The sequence below is a fragment of the Strix uralensis genome, chromosome 3, assembly GCF_047716275.1.
Source record: "Strix uralensis isolate ZFMK-TIS-50842 chromosome 3, bStrUra1, whole genome shotgun sequence".
NCBI lineage: Eukaryota > Metazoa > Chordata > Aves > Strigiformes > Strigidae > Strix > Strix uralensis.
The window spans coordinates 46533875-46549508 of NC_133974.1; the positions used below are offsets into that span (position 1 = coordinate 46533875).

General features: G+C 36.7%; 1 protein-coding gene and 1 long non-coding RNA gene across 7 annotated transcripts in view; one reads left to right on the forward strand and one right to left on the reverse strand.

Moving 5' to 3' along the window:
- Positions 1-1199: 1199 nt before the first annotated feature.
- LOC141940736 (uncharacterized) lies at positions 1200-8424 on the forward strand. Its single transcript, XR_012628095.1, has 3 exons — positions 1200-1996; positions 6415-6491; positions 8260-8424. It is a non-coding gene; the product is annotated as an uncharacterized LOC141940736 (long non-coding RNA).
- The window catches only part of USP45 (ubiquitin specific peptidase 45), a 56147-nt gene continuing 43692 nt past the window's right edge, over positions 3180-15634 (reverse strand). For 4 of the 6 annotated variants that reach the window (XM_074862145.1, XM_074862146.1, XM_074862147.1 and 1 more), the window contains 7 exons: positions 13686-13742; positions 12219-12362; positions 8418-9087; positions 6649-6746; positions 6195-6281; positions 5580-5733; positions 3180-4383 (listed from right to left, as the gene is read on the reverse strand). In XM_074862145.1, coding sequence (XP_074718246.1) covers positions 4250-4383; positions 5580-5733; positions 6195-6281; positions 6649-6746; positions 8418-9087; positions 12219-12362; positions 13686-13742 — 1344 coding nt within the window. In that variant the 3' untranslated portion in view covers positions 3180-4249. Of the gene's footprint in view, positions 4384-5579; positions 5734-6194; positions 6282-6648; positions 6747-8417; positions 9088-12218; positions 12363-13685; positions 13743-15634 lie in introns of those variants that run through there. The other 2 variants (XM_074862148.1, XM_074862151.1) reach the window with 2 other exon arrangements.

Sequence of the window (15634 nt, forward strand, 5' to 3'; positions counted from 1 at the left end):
AATGCTTTTTGTTCCCATTTTAATACATCTTAAAGTTTCTCCTCAAGAAATTATTCCTTTCCAAATCTTTGTTACTAATATGTTCAAATAAGATTTTTTTATAATGGGTTGAGAATGTAGATGCATTAATTTAATGTCCCTTTATGATTCAGTTTGTGTTAGTATAAAAAAGTCCAAAGAGAAGCAAATGGTGAAGACATTTCAGCCTTTTAACGAATTTATATACCACTCTCACCTGCTACCACTTGAAATCCATAAGCAAGGGTGCTTCACTGATACACACAGAGGGGCAAAAAGGAATGGGGGGGGAAGGTTTGGCAGACTGCATGGATTTCGTTTTCTAAACAAAGATGATTACAGTGCGTATATTGTGGGCAGAGAAGTTTAGGGTTGGTTTGTTTGTTTTTCCGTCACCACTAACTATTTGTAGTCCTCTCTTAGGAGAACAGACTTACACAAACATGACGTCTGTAGATGTATTGGTGTAGATAGGTTAGTACACTAAATCACGTCCCCATCACTCTTTGCCTTATTTAGCAAAAATGGTATATAAATCCAAAGATAGCAAAGCGCTTTCTGAGGAGAAAGACTCTATAATTTGGACTAACTCCTTAGCTGATACAGCCATCTTTGATACCTCCACTCTGGGGAGATTTTTGTAGGGGGTTCCAGCTGCCCACATGCAAATCAAGTACTTCTCATAAATTATGTTTACTTACTGAAGAGTGAGGAACTATTTACTTTGCTTTCCATCTCATTGTTTTAAAGGCATTGTCTTGTGACTGGTCAGCAGAGGGCTGCTCAGGAGTCACAGCTTTTCTCAGATACCTGCAGGTAGAGCCAGTGTGGTAGGGAGAGGCAAGACCGTAGTTACAGTAGCTCTTCCAGTAAGAGTTTTGCTAGTTCATGGAATGCAAGTGATGGGACTAGGAAACATTATGGTATGGTTCAGGATCGATGAAAGAGAAGACATTGACACAGAGGCTTATGGAGACCCCAAAACCATAAAGGATAGATGAGGCTGATGAAGAAAACAGTGGTGTCCTTGAGAGAACAGAAGGGTGGGACAAAGAGAAAGCCATTTCTAAGCTATTCCACATGAAGTAGGCTACTGCACTTCTTCAGTGTGGGGGGGACACCACAAAGGTACGGTGTGGCTCTACAAAGAGTAGATGCTGTAGGCCTGAAAATATTTTTGGTCTGGTAACAGAAGATATTTTAAGGAGAGTCTTAAACTTCAGAGCCCTTGAGTTAAATTCTGAAAACACCGCTTTTTAAATAGTGTGCACATAGCTGGCAATTGCAGGAAACTGAGACTTTGCAAATAGCCTCTACAATCATGTTTAACATTTTAGCAAATACAGGATGTAAACCTGTTTTCCTGGAACGTTCTGACCTCTTGCAATCCTGATAAGGAACTATAACAAGTCTTCAATATGCATATTTATGTACAATCACTTGGGTGGAGCCAAATTTTGCCACAAGCCCCCCCCCCCCATCTTAAAGGACACACCAAGTGTGACTTGCATCTAAAATTGTGTATGACATCTCATGTTAGTCATCATTTTTTCATTCTAAAGCCATAACCTCACCTCACCATAACCTGCCCTCATTTTTAGAGAATGTTTCCTTCTATAATATTTTCATACCTGTTCCTGACTCTGAACTTAGTGGAGTTGCTGCTAACACTGTTTTTCATTTCAACTCAGGAAGCCTCATCCAGGAGCAACAGTGATGGCTATCATCTCAGATAGAGGCGTTGACTTTTTTTCATGCCATTTTCTCTCCATGTTCTATAAAACAACTTAATAGCAAGGAAATGTTTCCTGGCTGTTAATGGGGAAATAATCCTGCCAGCATCTTTCATGGCATCCTAGTCAGTATGTCCACTTGGGAAGATTTCAGCGGTCCAAACAGTGCGTGAACTCCAGTTAAAGAGAAGTGAAGACCACCTCAGGAGTTTCCTGAAAACAGCATTAAAATTAAGAAATAACAGGTTAAGAACCTTGTCCTGTTTCTCTCCTAGTTTTGTACTCTAGGGAGGTAGTTCTAGGCTAAAAAGTAGGAGATTAATATAGGTACTTAGGTACAGTAGTTTTACAGAAGTCAGCGAAACTAGGAACTTCACGCTTTAAAGTCTGTCTGCTTTAAGGTGGATGAAATACACTCCATCTGTGGTCTCCTAGCAAGATTGTGTCACAGAAGTGAAACTTAGTTGGTATTTGCTGTGACTCTTGCCCAGAACTAACCTCGAGTTTTGATCAGCTATATACACACATGGGAAGATGTGTGTAAGTAGATGAAGGGTATGGGAAAAATAAGGAGGTAAAAGAAAATTAACATTTTAACTAGTCCAAATATGATTTTTTTTCCTTTCTTTTTTAGTGTAGACTTAGGTTAAGATGTGTTTAGTTGGAATACAGATGGCTAAAGCTGACTGCTTGCTTTCTCTGAGTTTTACTACTTTTGGGTAGACTTGAGACAATTTTAATCTGTGCAGGGAAAATGATTGTGTTGCCCAAAATGCATAGCTTAACTTTGACCTAAACAGAGGAGTTTTCCTTTGGAAAATAAAACCCTGTGCAACCAGGGGCTCATTTTGTTATGACAATCAGTATGGCCTAACAATCTTTAGTGCCTGCACAAGTGTGTACAAGTAATGTGGCTATAAAATATACCTCAGCAGTTTGAGCAAATGCCGCTGTGGCAGGTTTTGCTATTTTCTTACGAAAAAGAGTAAATGCAGGTGGGATGAAGCTCTGAAGCAGAACTAGAGAACAGAAAAGTCATGCAAGTAGGTATGACAAGACATGATAGAGATAGTAATAGGGACAGCATGTTTTTTCACAAGAAAAAAAAAAATCCATAAATGAAAACAGCAAGCAGAAATAAACATAATGTTTTCTCTACCAAAGAGCAAGTTGGACAGGATGGAACTGTTACATAAGTAGTTTGTATTGAAGTAACTGCTTATTAAATAAACTAATTGCCACATAGCTTCAAAGTAGTCATCAGATTTTGACCTTAAAATATATCTATTACTCTCTGGAATGGAAATGAGAAATTACCAAAAGAAGTAACAACTCAAAACAGGGCAGTCAAACAGGAAACAGAAACAAGTTCTGCCACTACGATAACTGCTGTCCTCCGCTGGTGACAAAGGGAAGTCCAGACATGTATCAGAGGGCAAAAATCATCATTTACTGTCCAACTCACACACACAGTGCAAAAATAATTTATAGTTTATTACTCCTGTGAGAAAAGTATTTGGGAACAGATAAACAAATTCATGTTTAGAACCGAAAGTAACAGAATTACCCAGTTACACTTAAACCCCATACATATTCATACACAAGCTTATATGCTGTACATTGTCATAATTATGAAGTTGAAAATTTACTAAATACAGAAGTATTTGCAATTCTCTTTGCTAGTAGGTAAAATGACAATATATATTGATGGATTTATGGTGTGCATATATATATACATACACACACACGTCCCTATATATATATCAAGAGGATATACATATGCACACCAAGTATATATTTATATTGAAACAGCAGTACATTGCTATACCAGTGCCAGCTGGAGACAGCTGAAAGGGTACTGGGTATCTGAGGACCCACTGTCACTTTGTAGAAGCCATGTTTTCCCAATCTGTTCCCAGCAATATCAGGAAAGTGCACTGCAGCACTACCCAGAGACAGCTGTTGTTACTCCATTCTGGAAGCACCATGCTTTCCAATTACTACATGTGGAAGCAACACGATTTGACAGGTTCTTGTTTGCAGAAATCTTAACAGGTGACATCCAATCCAGTGATGGGAAGGATCTGGACTAGATCACAAAAAGTCAAAATACTTTATATTTTTACTGTACACTAGCAAATCCAGGCACTTAACGCTATCAGTATTTTTATTCTCAACTGTTCTAGAACTATGGATGAAAGCTTATCTTTATTAAAATCAAAAACAAACTTTCCATAGACCTCAGCAGAATAGGACATCATCTTACATTCTAACGGTACTGTATTTTAATGAATCCAGGAATTTTAAATGTTTGGCAAAGTGCATACTTTAAGAGAACCATTCAGATATTTATAATAGCTTGACTGAACTTCAGAGTCAACATATGATAAATTCTCTACAAGATAAAGGCACAATATTTACAGGTACTCTTACCACTGCAGCTTTAAATAGGATAAACTAAGTAACCACTACCATATTTTAAATTAAACTGTTGAGAATTATAGTAATAATCTTTCATAAAAAAGTAGATACGCTTGTGCATTTAGTACTCTTGATTCTGGAACCATCTGAACATGGGCATCACTAACATACACCCATTGTCCTCCTGATGCTCCCATGGCTTCTTTTAAACCTGAAATGCAAAAGCAAAAGAAGTTGTTTCTTCTCTTTCACATCATCATCAAACAAATATAGCGATATTTCAAAAAGCAAGAGAAGCTTCTAACCCACAAGGATAACTCATGACTTATACTGGACTGCATCTCTGTAGTTTGAAATTTACATGTCAAAGAGTACCATAAGAGAAACTGGTGGAAGACAGTGCTTACAGATGCACACTGCCATCACTTTTTTCATATTTTTTCAAAAAGACATGTCAAGTACAGCTTGTGGAGTTCTAATAGTAAGTTATACTAGCACACAACCAGTTCTGACATAGAAAAAAAATATTTCAAAAGCTGACCAGTGTGAAATTAAGAACACAAAAAGATCTGATCTGTTCTAATAATCATTGCAAGGGAAGTGTAAAACTGACGGTTCCGTTTCAAAAATAATACAAAAAACTGTCCTTCTGGGAAACGAGCTTCGAATGCACAGTGGTACTACACAGGATGGACAGGATACTGCTTGATTCTCACTCCCCCGATGAAGGGAAATGGTAAATATATTTACCTTGGTCTAACAGCTCAACATTCTTGCCTCCACATATCATTCACTAACAGATTCTATCCTAGAATCTTATTTCATTCTGCATATCCAAAACATATTAATAAGAACGAGTGTGCTGTTCTCAAAATACCAACAGAAACCCTACAGCAAGCCTTGTATCCTCCATGAAAAAATTCCTTGCTGTTCCCATTAAACCAGAGTATTCCAGATTTTTAAGCATTAAAAAAATTTCCTGTCCTAAGATACGTAAAATGTTCAAATACACAGAAAATTCAATTTAAATTGTCATGGATTCAGCCTGTTGTACTAGAACATTTTCAAATACCAACTATGCCAAATAATTACATTTACCAGGCACAATTATTCATCTGGACATATTATTTTGACTAGGAAAGGGAAGAGACGCTTCCATCAATTCTCTGTTTAACAACTGAACCAAAATTCCATTATCACTCAGCTCTGTGTGGGGTTAATACAGAAGTAGGTCATGTACCGGGTGTAACAGGAAGAAAAGAGAATTTATTTATGTGGCCCTAAAAATAACAGAATATTCTGAGCTAAAACAATTATTTGCTGTAAATCCCCTTCCAGATAAGGAGCTGTAGCCAGTGGTTGCTTTTGGTTTTACTCACAGAGAAAGGAGGCTCTGTTTGTACATACCCAGAACATTTTTAGCAGTAGAAATATGCTCTACTAGTTTCTTGGAGGGTGTCCTGACTTTCACATATGCCGCATAATGACCACCTCTCATTGACCCACTGTGCTCCACTATTCCGTAAAGACTATATAGCACTCTTGTACCATCCATAACATTCTGCATTCCCAGAAACACAGAAAACAAAGATAAATTATTTCATGATTAATTTTACAGATAACTAGCTATCAACAGTATCACTTTAAAAGAAGCAGACAGACATCTACAGCATTTCCAGTGGTGAAATACATCTATTAAAAATACTCAATAGTCTGTTAATTGAATTTAGTTACCATGGAAGCAGCAATATTTGTCCTTAATGCTGTTAGACACACTTAACACCATGAGGGCACCATAGCCTAACTAATACTAGTTAACATCCATGATATTCTTGATATGAATGGCATTTCAATTAGTTACAATTCTTATCTTGGAATACTCCTTGAAAACATTCATTCTATAATTTCTCTAGTAAAGGAAGGAATCATCATCATCTTCATCATCATCATCAATCCAGTTTAACTTGTGCTCAGGACAACAATTGCTGAAGTACAATAAAAAAAAAGATTTGAAATGTGTACCTTGCAAGATGCAGCACAAAATGGTGCTAAGTCTAAAATCAGTGGGAAATCCACATGCCTATTTACTTTCCGTAGACTCAAACCAGCCTTCAAAAGAAAAGAAAAGACTGTAAAATAAATATTTTTACTAGGAAGCTAAGGTGTATTACTATACTATTAAAATAAACCAAGAATAAGATTGTAACCGATTTAAACATTCTTTGTTGTGTTTTCAATACAGTGCCTGCTGCACATAAGCATGATGGACACGTAAGAGGTTTCCCTGGATACATCTGAATGGCTAAATGCATTCTGAAGGTATTAAGACAGTCAAAAAAACATAAGCATGTTTCAAATAGTGATTCTACCAGTTCTCCATAAAAAAGGGGAAATTTCGGTATGCACAACGACACTTAAAGAACTGCTCATACACCAGTGAGGCAGAGGAATATACAAGAGAGTTTTGGCCTTTTACCTGGTGAAATCTTTTCAAGTGGAGAATAAGAATAGCAGGAACTGAAGAAATCAGCAGCTGTTTCCGAGCATTTGTGTAGACACCTTCCATTTTCTTTTCTGTATGAATATCAAAATAATTTGTAAAGTGAAGGCAGTCATACAGAATTTAAGTATTTTTAAACATCTGACAGAATAGATCTATGTTGCAATTATTTTTTACATGTTATATAAAATGCAAGGGAAATTTTGTGGAGTAACAAGAATATTTTCTCATTTTTCTAGTTTTTAAATAAACATAATCTGCCAAATCTGAGCATTATTTTAGCTCATCCTGTGTAAATCAGATCAAAAGTTGGAAGCATGAACACTATCTAGATCAGCTTGCACACTGAGATACCTACATTTTCTGTTACTATAGCACCCAACTTTCCTGTTAAAACCATTTCACCTGAAATAAATGGATGATCACTGGAACAAGAAATGGACGGCACAGGTCTCTTTATGCTAATGTCCTAACCACTAAGATAGAGATTCATCTTCCATTCTTCAGTTCTTTCTGAATGACTACATACTTGGTGCTTATTTAAAATAGAGATCTGAGGGGGGGTGTCTACTTCAGGATGCCTCATAACCTGCTGGCTTGAGCACACAGGACTGGGATATGTGGACTACAGTCCCCCTTACAGTGCAGAGGGAATTGAACCCAGGGGTCTTACCAAAAGTAGCTTAGTGGTTAGCTATACAGTAAAAGGAAACATGCCACCAGCATTTTTTTCACTGAAAAAATTAATTAATATACTGGTTTATGCATGTCCAAAGGAACATATTTCTTTTGAGGGAGAATGGAACATTTAATGTAAAACTAGGTGACTTCTTAAACCTTTTGTTTTAGAAGAAAAAAAATTACTAATGATTAGTTGTGAACTGATTTTCCTTTTCCATTTTTCACTGTCCCCATGGAACCAAAATATTATTTATATAGCACTTACTCTCAGTTCAATAATGATAAATTAATGATGATAAAATTCTATTTCAATTTCTCTCAATTTACTCATGCTTAAATTGCTATGTCTCCAGATATCTAGAAGTGGACAGCAAATGGGCAACTTTTTGTTACTAAGACCTCCCTTTGTGTTTTATTTACAAATAATCATAAGAGCTTAATTTTTTACCCTTCTGAATTACTACACATCAAAAAAATTCTCCAGTCCTTTTTAAGGGTTTATTTTTCATTATATTTAAATTGGTTTTCTTACTCAGTGAACACTAATGGTCTGCTTGGGCTATTACAAACATCAAGGAAAACACTGTCACAAGAAGGTAGTTCTCTCATCTCCATTCTTACAAATATTTGTAAGGTTTTTTTGCCCCTCTTACATACTTAATTACAGTACTTCCCTGAGGATGTAAGTTGTTCGAGATGAATATTACAGCATTTATTTCAAAGTTTCTAGGATTGTAAAGAACAGAAACAGCCGCAAAGATTAGTGTCGAATGATGTGCCTATTGAGTTTATGATCATCTTTAAATTACTTATCTTGGATAAAATAAAAGAAAATATGCAAAATAAATTCTCAGTTACATCTACGATTATGTCCTAATATAAAATTTAGTCTTGTTGCCCTCACAGGATGAAGTTTTAAGTTGTTACAAGCAAGTTCTGCTTGGAGAGACATTTTCCGTTTAGCCACAAGGGGGAGGCCCATGCTGGCGCAAGGAAACAGCAGCGAGCGCTCAGGTTCGAAGAGGCAATTTTGTAAAGCGTCCAGACAGATAGAAGGGCTTTACCTGTGGAGTTGGTTTTCTTCTGATACTTTTGTTTCCTTTCTGTGCAGCTCTCACATAAAAGCTTGTTGTTCCCCATTAGGAGCTCTACAGAGGTGAACTGGTAAAGGCAGGACTGAACAGAACATTCCTTTGAGCTTGTTGTGTAGCTTTGGGAAAGTGTCTGGAAAGCATTTTGAGGGGTTTGGGACAGCAAGGATTTGTCTACTGAGAACATGGAATTATTCGATAAACCTAACACTGGATCTCCACGGCTCGATTTTTTATCTTCATTTAGAGTATCACAGAAGCTGAGTTTGGATATGGCACTGGAAATCATCTCTTCATTACTGTCACTTGGTTTGTTGTGTGGCATTTTAACATTTATGTGGTTGACGTGCAAACCAGACATGTTGCTGGATGGGCTGAAAGCTGTTTGCTTGGAAGCACTTTCGCTTTCTGAGGCTTCACTGTCTGCATCAAAGCTGCTTTCAGAGCGGCTGGCTTCCTTCTCACTGCCGTCCGTCTGACTTCCATTTACAGCCGAGTCAGCAGTTGCGTCTTTGGGGTACAGGACACCAGAGCTACCTTCCAGCTCAGGCTTTTTGTTTTTTTTCTGCATGATAACAGGACTTCTTTCTTCTTCATTCAAGGAAGCTTTTCTGGCAAGCCGTCTCTCCTGGTTCAGTTGATTCTGTAAATTACGGCATTATTATTTCAGTGATATACGGGAGAAACAGAAAACAGATCTGTGATCTAATGTAGCTTTTGAAACATGACAAATTCAAAGCAAATTAAACCTATTATTTTATATTCTCCCATCTCTCACATGTTTAATCTAGTTGATTTCCTTAAGATCTTTTTAAACCAATTTGGATTAGAAACCTATACCCCAGTCAGCTAAGAGCATTATACTTACTGTGAGAGCAATACTTCCCCCAACTAATTACATTCACTTTGTGACAGCTGTGGATGGCACATTTGAAGTGGTATTCACTTAATCTAACTTAAGCTTCTAAAAGGCTCTCATGTTTAAGCTAGTCCCCTAACCTCCCATCAGAGGCCTTAGCTGACGTGAAGCTCCAGAAGAAAATTCAACTCACCTTGTAGGCACTTGTCTTAGAATTAAATAAAGCATCCCTAATAGTATCTTTACTAATTTGTATATTATCTGAAGTTGATTTTTTTTAAAATCAAGACTCCAAGAAGAAAAAAAAAAACTTTGCTGCCACAGAAAACTAGTGCTGTAGATTAAAAAAACCCACAAAGCTCTGTAATTTTAGGTGATTTATAAACATTTGTGATTATTTTGTTTCTTTCTCTTGTTTGTATCTCTTTCCAGAGAAGTATCTCTTTCCAAAAGAAATAAGCAACCTTCCTTCCCCTTTGCTTTTTCTTTTATCTGAGTTGGATCAAAATTCCAGTGATGCCAGTAGGAATCCTTCCATTCACCTCAACCATTTGAGTCTTAGTCTCCTGTAAAAATCAGTGTCTGCACCTTCTTTCCATCCTTTCCTTTGTTTCTACTACATGTCCTTTTCCTACTTCTGTCTCATTCTCTTCCTCTATCAGTCTTTTATATAGTTATTCTGCTACATTTTTTCTTCACACATATTTAGTGTGTTAGGACCTAATTCAGGAGAGTTTTTATGGTCCCCAACTGGGCACAGACCCTTTCAGTAGGACTCAGATACCAGGTACAAGAATCTAAAATTGACATGACCTCATAACCTGTAGTCTAGGCATGTTCCTAAACTAAGGCTCATAATTCCCTGTGAGCATCAGGAGCCCTGCACTTGCATCTTCCACTTCCTGGCATTAATAAACTACCTTTAAACAAAGTGACACACAGCACGAGTTAAGCTCACATCAGTGTTTTTACAGAACAAACTACAGAAACTATCTTTCACAGGTTGCTTCCATAACAGGGAATCTAAGTGGAGGGAAATACCATTCTGCACACCTGATCATGTGCCTAAGCTGCAGCAAGGGTGTAACTTTAGACAGGGCTTTGGTTTAGTATTTCCTCCTGACTATCTTTAGGTAGCTTCTCATTTGGTAGAGAGGGTTTCTGGACTAGTTTTCTTTTGGAACCCACTCCAGGTTATGGGTACCAAAATGCTAGGCACTACAGGTAACTGCCTAACTTCCAGGTACTGAACTTTGTTCAGTTTATCCCTTAAATATATACCATAGACTCAATTCATGAGGAATCCTCAAGCACATACTCAGTTTTAAACTTTAAGCAAGAACTTAAGTCCAAATGAAGTCTATGTGAAAGACAAAAAGTACTCCTGAATATTTTCTTAAACAGGGTTTAAACTTACACTAAATGTACGACTTCATAATTCAAGTTCTTAAACTTTTAAGCAAGTGAACAATTTAGCAAAGAAAGAATAAAATCCCAATAAAAATTAGAAAATCCCAAATGCTATTTTCCATTAGGACCATTTCTTGTCTCAGTTAAGCTTGTTTGCCTTATAAATAAAGAAGAGGGAGAAGAACTTGCCTGAAATCACTGCTAGTGTTCGGGGGTATTATGTAAACAGCAGTCAAAAAATTCTTAAAATTGTGAAGCTCCCCATTTCAGGAGAAAAGCCTAATAAGGAGTGTTCAGGTACTCTGTTACCTACAGAACTACCTACAGGACACTCCCCATTTACACAAGCAAACTTACAAACTGATGAACTGAAGTCACATAACATCGACAAACACTGACTGAATTCAACAATTACTTGTCTTGGATTAGAAGTTTTACTGCAGAACAGATGTATTACACTGAAAATAGTTTTTTTTAAAAAGACTAAAATAATGATAAATACATGACTGAAAAGATGGAGGGGGAGTGGAGAATCAAAGCCTCACCAATAAGACAGACATACTTGACAGGTCACTTTATCTATCCTTATTGAAAGCAGAGTTGTTGGTTCCTTTGTATTAGTCTGGCTAGTCTAGTTTATTGAATCCGTACTATATTTTATTTTCTTAAATTCTGAAAACATTTCAGTAATTATGTTTGCATGTATCAACACTATTATTCACACTATTTCGGACTTTTCCATGTCTCTTCTAGTATAGATTCTAACTGGCCGCATAACCCTATATGGACAATAAAGCTTATTTTTTTTAAAAAGAGTTAGTGACAGTAAGAGCCTTTGTCATGTTTCATTGACAGCAATATATGTGCACAACAGTTACTACATGTTTCTTTTAATCTGTAAACACTAATACGTAATCAGTTCTGTTAGGCTGGTGTATTTGCAGAACCCTTTTGCTACCACCAGAAAGAACTGTATTAGGAGGTCGCACAGGAGACGGGCTGAACCTGAACCGAGCTCCCCAGCCCCTCGGGCTGCTGAAGGCCAACTGGGTCACAGAAACCATGGTCTCAGTCTCCAAGAGTCTCTGCTGGCTGTACTGTTTTTGTTGTACCCAATGCCAACTAATCCCTTGGACAGCACTAATGCAGACTTGCCTGCTCTCTTGGCCCGCATTACAGTTCTTGTGATTGCAACCAGAAACAAAACTAGGAGGACAACAAAAGAAAAGCAGCCAACAGAACCAAAAGCAACATGAATTGAAACTAACTTGCAGATTTCTTTTTTTCCTTACAAATGAAACTCTGTAACTGAAACTAAATGGTTCCAAATGACTATCATTTCTCACACTTCTAATAATGACCTAAATATTTTAAAACAAGTCTATGTCAGCTATATGTATACAAAAAAACCCTGTTGATAGGTGTCAAAATTCCCACCCCTGTAGCCCTAGAAACTTCAAAATAAGTTCAAGATAATTGGTTAGCACAGGTATTTAAGTTCTTACCTTATCTTTTGTTAAAGGATGTTTCTTGACAATTTTGGGTTGGTTATTCAGTGTAGTGATAGAAGAACAGTTATATTGACCAAGATCTGCCTCTTGTACACTTTTACCTTTACCTGTTCTTCCCAAAGGCACAGGTTTTGCAACCTAAGAAATTAGACAGGAAATTAGTAAAGGAAATATGCCAATTTTGTATTCCTTTGCAACCTACAGAAAAGATGAACATAGGTGGGTTTTTTCCTTTACTTTAGAAAATAGTAACCTACATAAATGCAATTAACCCCTGAATCATGGTTTAAAGCTACTTTGAAGTTTTGTCATAACACCCTGTCAACATGTTTGAAGGATCAACTGAGAGCCACAAGAAATAAGAATGATACAAAATTCCTCCACAGAATACATACCAAATAATCTATTCTAGTATTGCATAAGCACACACGTAGCTGTGCGAGATGTGAATTTATCAAAGGGGACATAGGTCCCTGTAAGTCAGTCTCTGGTGCACCTTATGATGTGATGAAGGAGCTGCTGCACATCCACCATCACATTAATGGCAGCAGCATATCTAGACTATAAAGCAAAGTGACAACCATAAAGTAATACACATCCTCAAGTAAGTGCAGCGACTGCTAAAAGCCAGCAGCACTCTCTCACACAGAGCCCGTGAAGTTCCCATATTACACGTGAGCCAGGAAGCACAGGGGCCCAGATACTCAAAATGCTCTTAAAGCTTTAACTCCCACAGACATCTGCACTCAATGCACCAAGAAAGATGAAGAATTTATTATGAGCAAAACTGATGTTTGGGGACAAGTACATTTTATACAGGACTAAATATTACATTAAATACTCTCCCTTAAATATACATGAATATATGCAGGATGGGGGAAGAACCACTCGCAACCCCACTCTCAAATGAAAACCCCAAGTCCCACAAAACCAGAGCATATGCCTTCAAAGGGACACAGTTCCTCTGCAGCTAACAGTGGCATTCTGTGAAATGCCAAAAACACCAGAACAAATATATTCAAAGTCTGTCCATTTTCACATCATCTTATCCCATAGTACACTTCAGCCCAAGGGACTCAGGTTCTCTAGATCCAAACCAACAGGCTACAATCTGTCTGGACATTCAAAAAGAAAGTTTATAAATCATTATTTTCATATAAGTCTATACTAAATCTACTACTAAATTGAGCCAATCTCAGACCTACATATACTCTAGATTACTATGGTTCCAAGTTTGGACTAATTTAAAAATATAAGCACTTATGGCATTGTATGTCTATATATACATATAAATAAAATCATATAATGAACAGACGTATGACAGTACATGTATTTATGGACAAGCATACATTTTTAGGCTTGAAATCAAAACTGTGTATATATAGATGAACATCTTCATAAAGGTATGTAAAAACAATCCACCAGAAGCAATAGTTATTTACCACGTATTCCGTTTCTTACCCTCTCCTCTATTATAGGAAGTGAAAGATCAATGAAAGGTTCTTTTACTGTTGAAATCTTGAAGAAAAAGAGAAAATGCATATTAAATGCAAAGAACATTATATGCGTTTAGCATATAGCTTCCTTTTTTAAATCAATTATCAGAAACTAGATAAAAAGCTAATTAGTTGCAATATGTATCAAACTACAATGAAGAACTTCCCACAAACTTTTTTTTTTAAATTTATTTTAAGTTAGCTCTGATTTTCTTTATAACACTGCACAAAATTTCAGCATACAGACATAAAGGGCAAGGCCATTCATCTGGGCACAAATTGGACCTAGAAGCAGTGTGGTGCTGAGTTTCTCTGAGCTCCAGAGTCATGTGGACCTTCTAGACAGTACAATTCTGCAGAAAGCTAACTTTCAGAGTTTCCTGATCCTGGAAAGGCATTTGACCTCATACACTGTTAAGCAGCAAGGACTAGTTAATGACAGTTAGATGACAGATTCTAACCTGATGTTCTCAGAAAGGATTAAGTCAGGCTTACTGCTTGCAGCCAAAAGCTTTATTAGAATTTTTCACACCATAACATACACTAGTAATTGTTAAAATAAATCCAATTACTGGGGAAAAGGGGATTGAAAAAAAAAACCCTTCTTTTCTGTACCGGTTTTATTTTGCCATCTATAAGCCATGTAAAATCTAAGCTGAAACTGGAAATATCTGGCAAAGTACACCTAAAGACATTCTCTCTCAGCACTCTCCATCTGCCTTTATGACTACAACATCTCATTCAAGCCTCTTCCTGAAGCTCTCTCCCTTGCCATTCTCAAATTCCTTCCAAAACTGACTTATCTTACCTCTGGATAGACTGCGAAAAACAAAAAATAAATATGTTAAAAAATTAAATCATGTTGTACATGTGAGTTACTGAACACAGTCATGCCCTCCATTACTGTCACTGTTGCCCTTCTCTTATATTTGTGACCCTACCTTCCACCTGCAACATTTGATATGGACTGTAGGCTTATTTTTACCTGTTGTACAAGGGACTCAGCATGGTTTAGGTTCCAGTAAAGCAAGAAATGACATCAAAGCTATTGTAACTATGATGACTGACTGCCCAATGAGCGATGTTCAAACAGGGGTTCCTCTTAAAGAGTGAGTTTGCATGAACAAACATTAGTCAAGATATCTTTGCCAATGCAGGCAAAGGAAAGTGAATACTAAACTTTTCCTCAAAGGGCTACAGCTAGCAAATTGCTGAGTCTTGTGAGAGCAGAATATAAGAATCCAGCAAAAATAAATGAGACATGCAAAATACATACAACCTCTATTTTTTATATAGTCAAAGTTCTTCATTGATACTAGTAGCACATTGAAGTGTAATCTGCACATCACACACAGGGAAGTTTACCTGGCACTGGAGGACTGTGCTTAATTATTCAGACTGATTGATTTACTTAATCTCTATAATATGAAATATAATGTTTAGTCTAAAACACAAATGTAACATTCAGTTAGAGAAGTCATGCAAATAAGATTTTTCTCTTCCAAAGTTAAAGAAAATTACAAGGATCATGGAAAGCATTTATGATGAAATGTCAGTAATATTAATTATGAAAGGAATATGCTGTTCATTAGAGTTATTACATTAATTATCAAAAATAAGGAAAAAAAGTAATTTTAGCATTTCCCCACTCATACTAATTCAAAGTAAATAATTCCCAGTTTTCAGGTATATCCCAGAATAGCAGGCAGGAGGATTTACATTTTAAGATAGTAGGTGTTTTAAAAATATCAAATAAAATTGGGATGTAACACAGATGATTACAGAATTTGGAACCTCCAGCCTTCAGTTAGATGTAAAATCAGGCCCAGTACTTGAATCCTTTTTAAATTTTCTTAGGTTTGAGAGGATAATGCTTTAAAGGAATAAATCATTTGAAATGAGAAACTTTCAATA